Genomic DNA, 12470 nt, shown 5'->3' with positions numbered 1-12470 from the left:
AAATAGGTATGTGACAATAATTCTGATATCCTCTTGTGCCAAATTTTAGATTAAAATATAATGACATTCTTAAGAACAAGTTTACAGAGCTAACAGAATAATATAAAAATGATAAAATTAAGCAGGGAAAGGAGTCAAATGGATCAAACAACAGACTGTAGTAAGTAATGAGCGCCATCGCTTGGTGCGACCATCAAAATGCTGCGTAAGTGAGAAATTGTCTAAGGAACTGTACCAGTCAGTTAATATGATCAACTAGTTAATGATATATATTGTATAAATTGAGAAGGGACAAGTAAATACATGAGTGATGTGTTCAGCATAAGAAAACAAAGCAAATATGTAAAGCACTTTACACTATGTAAAGACAAAGGCAATACATATCCAATAGAGGTGTTCAATGATTAAAGTAGAACACTGTCAAACAAAGCAAAGAAAGCATTGGGCACAAAATCATGCTGTCAACTAACAGTGTTGCTGGCCCTTGTTTCTTTTTTCTTTATAAATTTGAAGTTCATCTAAAAAGTTGCGACCACAGCCTTTTTGCACCCTGTGGAGAAAACGCACATTATTCTCAACGCTCCCTACAGTATTGTCACTTTCTGATGAGTGCAATCCTAAAGCAGTTTTGTTACGCAGTTGTGAATGCTCCGTAAACCTCAAGTTAAAAGACTGGCCAATTTGGCCGATATAATGTTTATCACAGTTACTACAATCAATCCTGTATACTCCAGAGGCATCAAATGTGTCATGTTTTACTCACAATTTATGGTGGTAACTTGAAAGCCACATCGAACATTAGATTTTCTGAAACATTTCTCTACTTGCTGGAACATTTTGTTGTGAAATTTCATTGAAACAGTTTTGATTCATTCTTTATTGGCTCTATTTTCTGGGTGAGTGTGCATCTGCTGCTGTGCAAATGCATGCTCACCAAGAAAATAGAACCCAGTAAAGAATGAACAAAAACCATTCCAGTGAAATCTTATGGAAAAAGGTCATGGCAAATAGAGAAATGATTCAGAAAATCTAATTAAACAAAGGAAGGCCGTCACAGTCAGGCACTATCCCCTGGATGTAGCAAACAGATTTCCTTTGCTGTCATCCCCCCCCCCTCCCCCCATAGCTTCCATCACCCCCAAGAGCCAGCTAAAATACACAATACCAGCCTGGACTGGAACAGCTGGACCATATCCTTCGTCAGGGCTTTGGTTATCCATCATCATGCACTGGAATGAGGGATGTCCTATCCAAGGTCCTTTCCATTCCTCCTAAAATGGTGTTCTATTGCTCACCTAACGTTCACAACATCCTAGTCCATCCCTATGCCAATCCAAGTCCATGCCGTAGGAATCATATCCTTGTGGAAGACCCAGTTGCAAGTCCTGCCCAATCTACCCATCCTGCAGTTCCTATTGCAGTCCTGTCACAGGTTTATCTTATCCCATTAAAGCACGGGCCATCTACATCTACAGGATTACTCTGCTATTCACAATAAAGTGCCTGGCAGAGGGTTCAATGAACCACCTTCAAGCTGTCTCTCTACCGTTCCACTCTCGAACGGCACACGGGAAAAACGAGCACTTAAATTTTTCTGTGCGAACCCTGATTTCTCTTATTTCATTGTGATAATCATTTCTCCCTATGTAGGTGGGTGGCAACAGAATGTTTTCGCTGTCGGAGGAGAAAACTGGTAATCAAAATTTCATGAGAAGAATTGAAATTTCATGAGAAGAACCCATCACAATGAAAAACGCCTTTGTTTTAATGATTGCCACTCCAGTTCACGTATCAGGTCTGTGACACTATCTTCCCTATTTCACGATAATACAAAACGAGCTGCCCTTCTTTGTACTTTTTCGATGTCATCCGTCAGTCCCACCTGATGCGGATCCCACACCACGCAGCAATACTCCAGAATAGGGCAGACAAGCATGGTGTAAGCAGTATCTTTAGTAGACCTGTTGCACACTTTTAAGTGTTCAGCCATTGAATTGCAGTCTTTGGGTTGCTCTATCAACAATATTATCTATGTGATCATTCCAATTTAGGTTATTTGTAATTGTAATCCCTAAGTATTTGGTGGAATTTACAGCCTTCAGAGTTGTGTGACTTATCGCGTAATCAAAATTTGGCTGATTTCTTTTAGTTCTCATGTGAATAACTTCACACTTTTCCTTATTCAGGGTCAATTGCCACTTTTCGCACCATACAGATATCTAATCTAAATCATTTTACAAGTTGTTTTGATCATCTAATGATTTTACAAGACGGTAAATGACAGCACCATCTGCAAAAAATCTAAGACGGCTACTCAGATTGCCTCCTATGTTGTTAATATAGATTAGAAATAATAGAGGGCCTATAACACTTGCTTGGGGAACACCGGATATTACTTCTGTTTTACTCGATGACTTTCCACCTATTACTACCTTTCTGACAGGAAACCACAAATCCAGTCGCACAACTGAGGCAATACTCCGTAGGCACGCAGTTTGGTTAGAAGACGCTTGTGAGGAACGGTGTCGAAAGCCTTCTGGAAATCTAAAAATATGGAATCAATTTGACATCCCCTGCCGATGGCACTTATTACTTCACGAGTATAAAGAGCTAGTTGTGTTTCACAAGAATGATATTTTCTGAAACAATGCAGACTGTGTGTCAATAAATCATTTTCTTCGAGGTATTTCGTAATGTTCGAATACAGTATATGTTTCCAAAACCCTACTGCAAATCAACGTTAGTGATAAAGGCCTGTAATTCAGCGGATTACTACTACTTCCCTTTTTGGGTATTGGTGTGACTTGAGCAATTTTCCAGTCTTTAGGTACGGATATTTCTGTGAGCGAGTGGTTGTATATAATTGCTAAATATGGAGCTATTTTATCAGCATGCTCTGAGAGGAACTTGACAGGTATACAATCTGGCCCGGTGGCCTTGCCTTTATTAAGTGATTTAAGCTGCCCTTCATTACTTCTCAAAAGATACAACTGTTTGGTTATTTTACTGGTAGAACTGTGGAAATACTCTGCACTCAGTTGTTGGAAGCTTTAGAACTATTAGAAAATCCTATTATGCCATACCACCTTTCATTCAGAGTAGTGCCTATATTCTTGAAAACTGGTTAAAAAAGTAATTGGTTTCTTTCAATAATGAGCATGGGTATTTATGTGAGTGATTCTTCCTTCACTGGTAGCTGCTTTGCCTACCACAGCAGCTTAGGATATTTGTTTCTAGTGAGTGCCCAGGTTATGGATATTGAGCTCTCTTGGAGAAACATGGTGGATTCCAACCTTGCTTAAAAGCAATTATGGAAGAGTACACTTGTGGTTCACTAGAGATATCTAGGTTAAGTTTAATGATTTTAAGCTAGAAATTATGGTATGAGATGGGGGACAAAAATGACACAGTGAAAGAAATATGTTTGTGAGAAGATTAGTTTTTCATTCTCTCTTTTTTCTTTCTTCCCCATTTCTTCAAAAATTCCCTTTCTTTTCTGTGTCATTGATTAATGTGTCTGGATTTCATTAGTATGACTACACAATTAATAGATGCTACATTTTGCTTTTATTTTCAGAGCTGAAACAATCGAAAAGAGCATGATGCTCAGAACAAAAGCTATGAGAGAGAAAGACGAACTCAGAGAAATGAAGAAATACAGATATGCCTTAATCAGGGTTCGCTTTCCAGATGGAATACTCTTGCAGGTATGTCATATGAAACAATGGTAATTGTATGAGGATGTATACAAAAGAAAGATAGATTAACCGAAAATTTACCTAGTCCAGGCAACATAGTTGCTCTTGTGCATGAAGGGGTTCTGGAGAGAGGGAGCAGGATAAAAGTAGACTGTCAAGAAAATCATGTGGAGGAAAGCACATTGGGATTGTGTGAAAGTATGCAGTTAGTTTGAGAAAAGAGGGAATAATGATAGGAGGGAACTGGGGCAAGGACAATTATTGGCATGGAAACAGTGGAAATCAAGGTCAGAATGATTGCAAGACCAACTGATGCTTTGAAGGAATAGTATTCATCTCAGCAGTTTCAAGAAGTTGCTGTTGGAGGATATGCGAAGAATCCATAAGGCACAGATTTTAAAGGAGTAATTAAAGTTGAGCATATTGTGCTGACAAGTGTCCCTTGCAACTGTTTTTTCGGATTGCCTTTGGTCATAGATTGGACTTCGGCATTTGTGTGGGTAGAAAGCTGTTATAAGCATGGGATATGCTGTTCATTGTGGATGGAAATGGAAGATACAATAGGTGTTAGTTGCACTTAATTCTCACCAGGTATAGTATATTAACAATGTAGTACGTATGAAAGTTGGGTTGAACGTGTTCTGTAAGCATTTTTTTAAAAGATTTATTTCATACTAAAACAACTAATCTCACTCACTTTACTTTCCACATTATGATGCTCCATTCAGTTTTCAGTTTTATTGCAGTACCTTATTTATATGCAATATCTATTATCTTTTGTGTTGTGTGAATTTACTTATGTAATCTTCATAGAACACTGAGTTCATTTTTTATTCAGATAAAACTGAATATAAATTTGTGAATTTGTCAGGTTCTAAGTGTAGGGGCAGAAAAGATTTATCTCCATATATTCATTCTACAAAACTGCCTTCAGAATTGAGGAACGGCTTTGTTGTTGTCCAGGTTCAATTTCATTGTTCTGTCAGGGACTTTCAGCATACAGAGCATCTGAATATTACACATGTGCAGTGAAAATTTTCATTTTCTGATTGTTGTTGTTGTTGTGGTCTTCAGTCCTGAGACTGGTTTGATGCAGCTCTCCATGCTACTCTATCCTGTGCAAGCTTTTTCATCTCCCAGTACCTACTGCAACCTACATCCTTCTGAATCTGCTTAGTGTATTCATCTCTTGGTCTCCCTCTACGATTTTTACCCTCCACGCTGCCCTCCAATACTAAATTGGTGATCCCTTGATGCCTCAGAACATGTCCTACCAACCGATCCCTTCTTCTGGTCAAGTTGTGCCACAAACTTCTCTTCTCCCCAATCCTATTCAATACTTCCTCATTAGTTATGTGATCTACCCATCTAATCTTCAGCATTCTTCTGTAGCACCACATTTCGAAAGCTTCTATTCTCTTCTTGTCCAAACTATTTATCGTCCATGTTTCACATCCATACATGGCTACACCCCATACGAATACTTTCAGAAATGACTTCCTGACACCTAAATCAATACTGGATGTTAACAAATTTCTCTTCTTCAGAAACGCTTTCCTTGCCATTGCCAGCCTACATTTTATATCCTCTCTACTTCGACCATCATCAGTTATTTTGCTCCCCAAATAGCAAAACTCCTTTACTACTTTAAGTGCCTCATTTCCTAATCTAATTCCCTCAGCATCACCCGACTTAATTCGACTACATTCCATTATCCTTGTTTTGCTTTTGTTGATGTTCATCTTATATCCTCCTTTCAAGACACTGTCCATTCCATTCAACTGCTCTTCCAAGTCCTTTGCTGTCTCTGACAGAATTACAATGTCATCGGCGAACCTCAAAGTTTTTATTTCTTCTCCATGAATTTTAATACCTACTCCGAATTTTTCTTTTGTTTCCTTTACTGCTTGCACAATATACAGATTGAATAACATCGGGGGTAGGCTACAACCCTGTCTCACTCCCTTCCCAACCCCTGCTTCCCTTTAATACCCCTCGACTCTTATAACTGCCATCTGGTTTCTGTACAAATTGTAAATAGCCTTTCGCTCCCTGTATTTTACCCCTGCCACCTTTAGAATTTGAAAGAGAGTATTCCAGTCAACATTGTCAAAAGCTTTCTCTAAGTCTACAAATGCTAGAAACGTAGGTTTGCCTTTCCTTAATCTTTCTTCTAAGATAAGTCGTAAGGTCAGTATTGCCTCACGTGTTCCAGTGTTTCTACGGAATCCAAACTGATCTTCCCCGAGGTTGGCTTCTACTAGTTTTTCCATTCGTCTGTAAAGAATTCGTGTTAGTATTTTGCAGCTGTGACTTATTAAGCTGATAGTTCGATAATTTTCACATCTGTCAACACCTGCTTTCTTTGGGATTGGAATTATTATATTCTTCTTGAAGTCTGAGGGTATTTCGCCTGTTTCATACATCTTGCTCACCAGATGGTAGAGTTTTGTCAGGACTGGCTCTCCCACGGCCGTCAGTAGTTCCAATGGAATATTGTCTACTCCGGGGGCCTTGTTTCGACTCAGGTCTTTCAGTGCTCTGTCAAACTCTTCACGCAGTATCGTATCTCCCATTTCATCTTCATCTACATCCTCTTCCATTTCCATAATATTGTCCTCAAGTACATCGCCCTTGTATAGACCCTCTATATACTCCTTCCATCTTTCTGCTTTCCCTTCTTTGCTTAGAACTGGGTTTCCATCTGAGCTCTTGATATTCATACAAGTCGTTCTCTTATCTCCAAAGGTCTCTTTAATTTTCCTGTAGGCGGTATCTATCTTACCCCTAGTGAGATAGGCCTCTACATCCTTACATTTGTCCTCTAGCCATCCCTGCTTAGCCATTTTGCACTTCCTGTCGATCTCATTTTTGAGACGTTTGTATTCCTTTTTGCCTGTTTCACTTTCTGCATTTTTATATTTTCTCCTTTCATCAATTAAATTCAATATTTCTTCTGTTACCCAAGGATTTCTACTAGCCCTCGTCTTTTTACCTACTTGATCCTCTGCTGCCTTCACTACTTCATCCCTCAAAGCTACCCATTCTTCTTCTACTGTATTTATTTCCCCCATTCCTGTCAATTGCTCCCTTATGCTCTCCCTGAATCTCTGTACAACCTCTGGTTCTTTTAGTTTATCCAGGTCCCATCTCCTTAAATTCCCACCTTTTTGCAGTTTCTTCAGTTTTAATCTACAGGTCATAACCAATAGATTGTGGTCAGAGTCCACATCTGCCCCTGGAAAAGTCTTACAATTTAAAACCTGGTTCCTAAATCTCTGTCTTACCATTATATAATCTATCTGATACCTTTTAGTATCTCCAGGGTTCTTCCATGTATACAACCTTCTTTCATGATTCTTAAACCAAGTGTTAGTTATGATTATGTTGTGCTCTGTGCAAAATTCTACCAGGCGGCTTCCTCTTTCATTTCTGTCCCCCAATCCATATTCACCTACTATGTTTCCTTCTCTCCCTTTTCCTACACTCGAATTCCAGTCACCCATGACTATTAAATTTTCGTCTCCCTTCACAATCTGAATAATTTCTTTTATTTCATCATACATTTCTTCAATTTCTTCGTCATCTGCAGAGCTAGTTGGCATATAAACTTGTACTACTGTAGTAGGTGTGGGCTTCGTATCTATCTTGGCCACAATAATGCGTTCACTATGCTGTTTGTAGTAGCTTACCCGCATTCCTATTTTCCTATTCATTATTAAACCTACTCCTGCATTACCCCTATTTGATTTTGTGTTTATAACCCTGTAGTCACCTGACCAGAAGTCTTGTTCCTCCTGCCACCGAACTTCACTAATTCCCACTATATCTAACTTCAACCTATCCATTTCCCTTTTTAAATTTTCTAACCTACCTGCCCGATTAAGGGATCTGACATTCCACGCTCCGATCCGTAGAACGCCCGTTTTCTTTCTCCTGATAACGACATCCTCTTGAGTAGTCCCCGCCCGGAGATCCGAATGGGGGACTATTTTACCTCCGGAATATTTTACCCAAGAGGACGCCATCATCATGTAATCATACAGTAAAGCTGCATGCCCTCGGGAAAAATTACGGCTGTAGTTTCCCCTTGCTTTCAGCCGTTCGCAGTACCAGCACAGCAAGGCCGTTTTGGTTATTGTTACAAGGCCAGATCAGTCAATCATCCAGACTGTTGCCCTTGCAACTACTGAAAAGGCTGCTGCCCCTCTTCAGGAACCACACGTTTGTCTGGCCTCTCAACAGATACCCCTCCGTTGTGGTTGCACCTACGGTACGGCTATCTGTATCGCTGAGGCACGCAAGCCTCCCCACCAACGGCAAGGTCCATGGTTCATGGGGGGGGATTTTCTGATTACATCCCTGAATTCCTAACATATCTGTTACAATCAAGTGTTATGAAAAGCTGTACTTATTCAATCTTAGGCTAAACAGTGAGTGTTAAATGTCTTCTTTCTGTAGCAAAGTTATAATGTTCAAGTACTTTGTTCATCACCATCTATTGTGGTGGTAGCAGTTCTCTTCACTCACACCATTGTCTTCTATTTAGATGTTTCTCATACTTGTCAGTGTCAGAATTTCATACCAAATAATGTCTAAAATGAAACTACATTCAACTTTTTCATTAAAATTGCATCAAATAATAATTATGTTGTATATGTATTACAATTGTAAAAGAGATTTGAATATTAGAAACACTGTGAAGTAGTCCTAAAAACATAACCACCAGGCACTAGTGGCAATAACACTCCTTTTTACCAAGTTAATGATCAATTTTGATTCCTTATGAGGAGAACACTCTGTGTTGCTTATATGTTCAATCATTGTTGAGGACATCAAACTTGAATTCCGATTCATGCAGCAACCTCTTGAGCTAGAAAGCCAGTATGTACTCGAGCACTGCACATGTGTGCATTGGTGGGAACCTGGCCACATACTGACAATTGCGGTTCCACATTAAAACTGTATTACTCTGCCATCTCTTGATGATACGCAATACTACCCAAGATCCTTGTCTGGAAGTGAGATAGTTGAAGAGATCAAACTACAAATTGCCTTGTGGAAAGAAACAAATTATAAAATGGCATGTGAAAATATTCAGAAGGCTGCTATAATTTTTAGTGCACAGTGCATTCACTGTTTATTAAGCCGTTTGTGAGTGGCTAACATTTTATAAATAGTGTGATATGTTCCAATGAATCTAGCTTCACTCATGAAGGTTTTTCAATCTCCATTATTGGTCAGAACACAACTGACATGTCGTTGTGAACACGGCTTTCAGGCACACAGTGACATAAACCTGTGGGCTGCAAATGAGGGAAGAGTGCTTTTGGGACTTACCTATTGCTGGACGTGTTGAATGTGCCCCAGTATTGTTAATTTCTTTTCAATACTTTGCCTAATTCATTAGAAAATATTCCGCTTGTTCTTCGGCGACAGCTAGGGTTTCAACATGATAGTGCACTGCACACTTTGGAATGAATGTGCATTTTCCAGAGAAATGGGTTGGTTGTGGAGGTCCAGTTTTCTGACCTCCATATTCCCCAGACCTTAATCAGCTATAGTTTTATGTCTGAGGACACTTAAAGGAAGAGGGTTATAGTACTCTACCCATGGATGTACATTCACGTTCATGCCATTTCGGCAACGGTGGATGCAGGTGTGTTGTGAAGGGTCCAGCAGAGTATGATCCAGTGAGTGGCAAAGTGTTTGCAAATGGAGGATGGTCACTTTGAACATCATCTCGAAAGTGAACGTTGCTAGTACGTGTATGTACCGGCTCTATGAAACTAAGGCTGGATGTCAGACGTACAGAATGGAATTATTGTGTGTAACATGATTTGCAGTCTAGTGTAGTGTACCTAATGTTGTTAGTACCTTATTGGATACAGACAGTGTTATCCACTATTATTTGGTAGTGGCATTATTTGTACCGTGGACAAAACAAAGTGGTTGTTTACACCTGTAAGATGTTTATGTTATGTCTTAATACTTACATGAAGGTAACAATAGCAGGAAGAAATACACAAGATACTGCGTTGTGGAGGTGTAAATTGGATGCAGTTTGATGCTTCAAGGGTCATTCCAAATGGAATCAACCAATAAAAAAATAAATTTCAACCCTGGTGGTTTAGAATTTTGTAATTTTTATCAGTTTATTCTATTTATCAGAATAAGATAAAATCCAAAACTAAAATTTTTTTGAACTTCTAGTTTTGGAATTATTAATTTTTAAAGCTCCCGAAACTGTGATTTTTGCCATGTTTGGAAACTTTAAAATGGCAATATCTCAAAAGGTATTTGATACACAGACATAAAATTTATACCATTTTATTCAGTTTATTGTAGTCTTTAAAACTGTGGGCTGCTTGACCAATTAATTAAAATCCTTTTTTCATTCCCAAACAAAAATGTTTAAAAATGTTAGTTTTACACTGATAATGTGTGTACCGAATTTCATGGTGGTATTCTAAAGTTAACATATGGGAATAAATTTTATTTTACTGCTGTTTGTATTCCGACTTATAACACTATTGGCAGTGCGTGCTACTTGTTTCCTAATAACTGAACTCTTATTCCTGTCGCAGGAAAGCCAAGTGTAACGCTACTGCGGAATGTTAAATGCCAAATATGACATAAACCTACAGTATAGCGTTACCCTCCGGGAGGAATTTTGAAATTGACCATGTGTTAACTTAATGGATAGAGGGTATCGAACATGAATTTCATACTATGGCAATTAGTAGAAAGCAGAAAGACTTTAATTTTGTAAGAAATGAAGGAAATAAAGTTCCCTCAAATGAAATAATGAATGGTCACCAACCTAATTAGACATAATAATGTGAAAACATTATTTTCAGTGGATTTAAATATACCCTTGCAAAAGGGACTTTCATAAATTCTTACTTAGTAAAGTGCAAAGAACACACACAACTACCAGGTGAAATGCACAGTGGATAGCAGTAGCTATTAATAGCATAGGTTAGCAATCACAGAAATGTAAAAGAGACTTTACTCTTGTTAACTATAATTACTACCTCAACCATTAATTAATTCAGCACAATATGTTCTCAATGAGATTAAGTGGCACCTAACAAGAGTTCAAGTTTGACTAACACATACACATCAGAAATGCAATATTTTAACTCTGTACTAAGATATTTCATTTTCACTCTACTGTGAAAGTGTTCCAGATTTCAATAGCAAATACCGAATTGAAATTAACCTTTTCCTACTAGCAAAGATTAAAGTGGGGGCCCTTAAACTGTCCCTCCCTTTATAAGCAACTATGCACACACTTCAGAAACAACTTGCATCACATAAATGCAGAACTACAACCCCACTTAAGATTATTTAGCCCTTGGTGCTTTATAATAATTTACACTAGCAATATTTTTATTTAGCTTCGGAAATAAATTCAAGTTAAAGTAAAGTTTCAAATAGGTTTAGCATTATGTGCCTTTTTCATTACTTGAGAAGCAAGTGATTTTAATTATCAACATTTATTCGCTTTAGCACTAAACTTTGGCACAATCATAGTAGTAGCAGTTCAAACCAAAATAAAGCTTTTTAACAAGTTTAAAATAATGTGCCTCTCTCTTTACCTATGAAACAAATGATTTAACTAGCAACTTTTGTATGCTTTAAAACTGAAACTTAGGCACATTTAAATAGAAACAAATTTGCATTTCTTCATGAACAGGATACTCTGTCTTTAGCACTTTTAGGATAGGACCCTGCTTGGTATCATGAAGAGGACAGTTTCAAAGTTCAGACTCAAATTTTGCAACACTTGAATTATTATTGCAAAAGCACACGCAAGCACACTGGTTCATACTGGCTACATATCTGTTTCCCAAAGTAGGTTGAGCAGTGGCGCAATAGAGGCGGCAAGCACGTGGTGGCTATCAGGTCTCCTTCTGGCAGTTTTAAGCTATCTTTAATTCTTCTTGGTGACGTATTAATCATCTTTATAGCCTTTCCACATGTGAGAGCACCATTTTTCAGCTGGAACCACATCCGAGGCCATACCATCATAGATTTGGTTTCAGAATGCCCCACTTGGCACCTGCGGTGTTGACTATGCAACTGCTGGCCACTGACTGCCTAACGTTCTCTCTCTCTTGCCGCCCAGATTGACCGCCACTTGCACCTTTTCTCATGCGCCAAGCCCCTTCCATAATGGAGGGGGTTCTCTATGTCTTATCTATTTGACATATAACAATTAACATAAATAATGTATGGGATAGTATGCATTTTCTATTTTATATAACTTTTAATTTACAGTAGTTGTTGTACATATTGGTAGAACAACAGTGTGTGTGTGTGTGTGTGTGTGTGTGTGTGTGTGTGTGTGTACGTACACACAGTCACTTCTGTTGACAGTAATTCACTTCAGTAGAGATGAATTGTTGAGATGAAATCAGCAAAGTAGTGGTGAAGGAATGAGGACCAGGGTGCTTTATGCATGTATAACGTTTTAAACACATGAGCTCAGGGGATATTAAGTGACTGAAAACTGCTGCATCATGATTTAAAATGCTTAATCATCCAATAAAATGTTGAAAGGCGCATTGGAAAACAAACATGAAGTGGAATATTGTACTTGTCGTATTCAGGCATGAGTGGTTCAACATTTTATTGGGAAATGAAGCATTTTAAATCATGACAAAGGCACATTTGTCAATTGAGGATGTTCAGTCAAAACGGTTCTCTTAATACTTCTATTAATCGGTTGTCGAAGCAGAGTGTGATCAAATATTAGCTTAATTC

At 38.3% G+C, this 12470-nt stretch overlaps 1 protein-coding gene and 1 long non-coding RNA gene across 3 annotated transcripts in view; one reads left to right on the top strand and one right to left on the bottom strand.

Moving 5' to 3' along the window:
* The window catches only part of LOC126484629 (uncharacterized), a 31612-nt gene that overhangs the window by 664 nt on the left and 18478 nt on the right, over positions 1-12470 (bottom strand). The window lies entirely within an intron of this gene.
* The window catches only part of LOC126484628 (UBX domain-containing protein 6), a 63999-nt gene that overhangs the window by 45072 nt on the left and 6457 nt on the right, over positions 1-12470 (top strand). The window contains exon 8 of the mRNA XM_050108216.1: positions 3578-3707. Coding sequence (XP_049964173.1) covers positions 3578-3707 — 130 coding nt within the window. The remainder of the gene's footprint in view (positions 1-3577; positions 3708-12470) is intronic.

This window comes from Schistocerca serialis, chromosome 6, assembly GCF_023864345.2.
Source record: "Schistocerca serialis cubense isolate TAMUIC-IGC-003099 chromosome 6, iqSchSeri2.2, whole genome shotgun sequence".
NCBI classification, from domain to species: domain Eukaryota; kingdom Metazoa; phylum Arthropoda; class Insecta; order Orthoptera; family Acrididae; genus Schistocerca; species Schistocerca serialis.
This window is presented reverse-complemented; position numbering and strand designations above follow the sequence as displayed.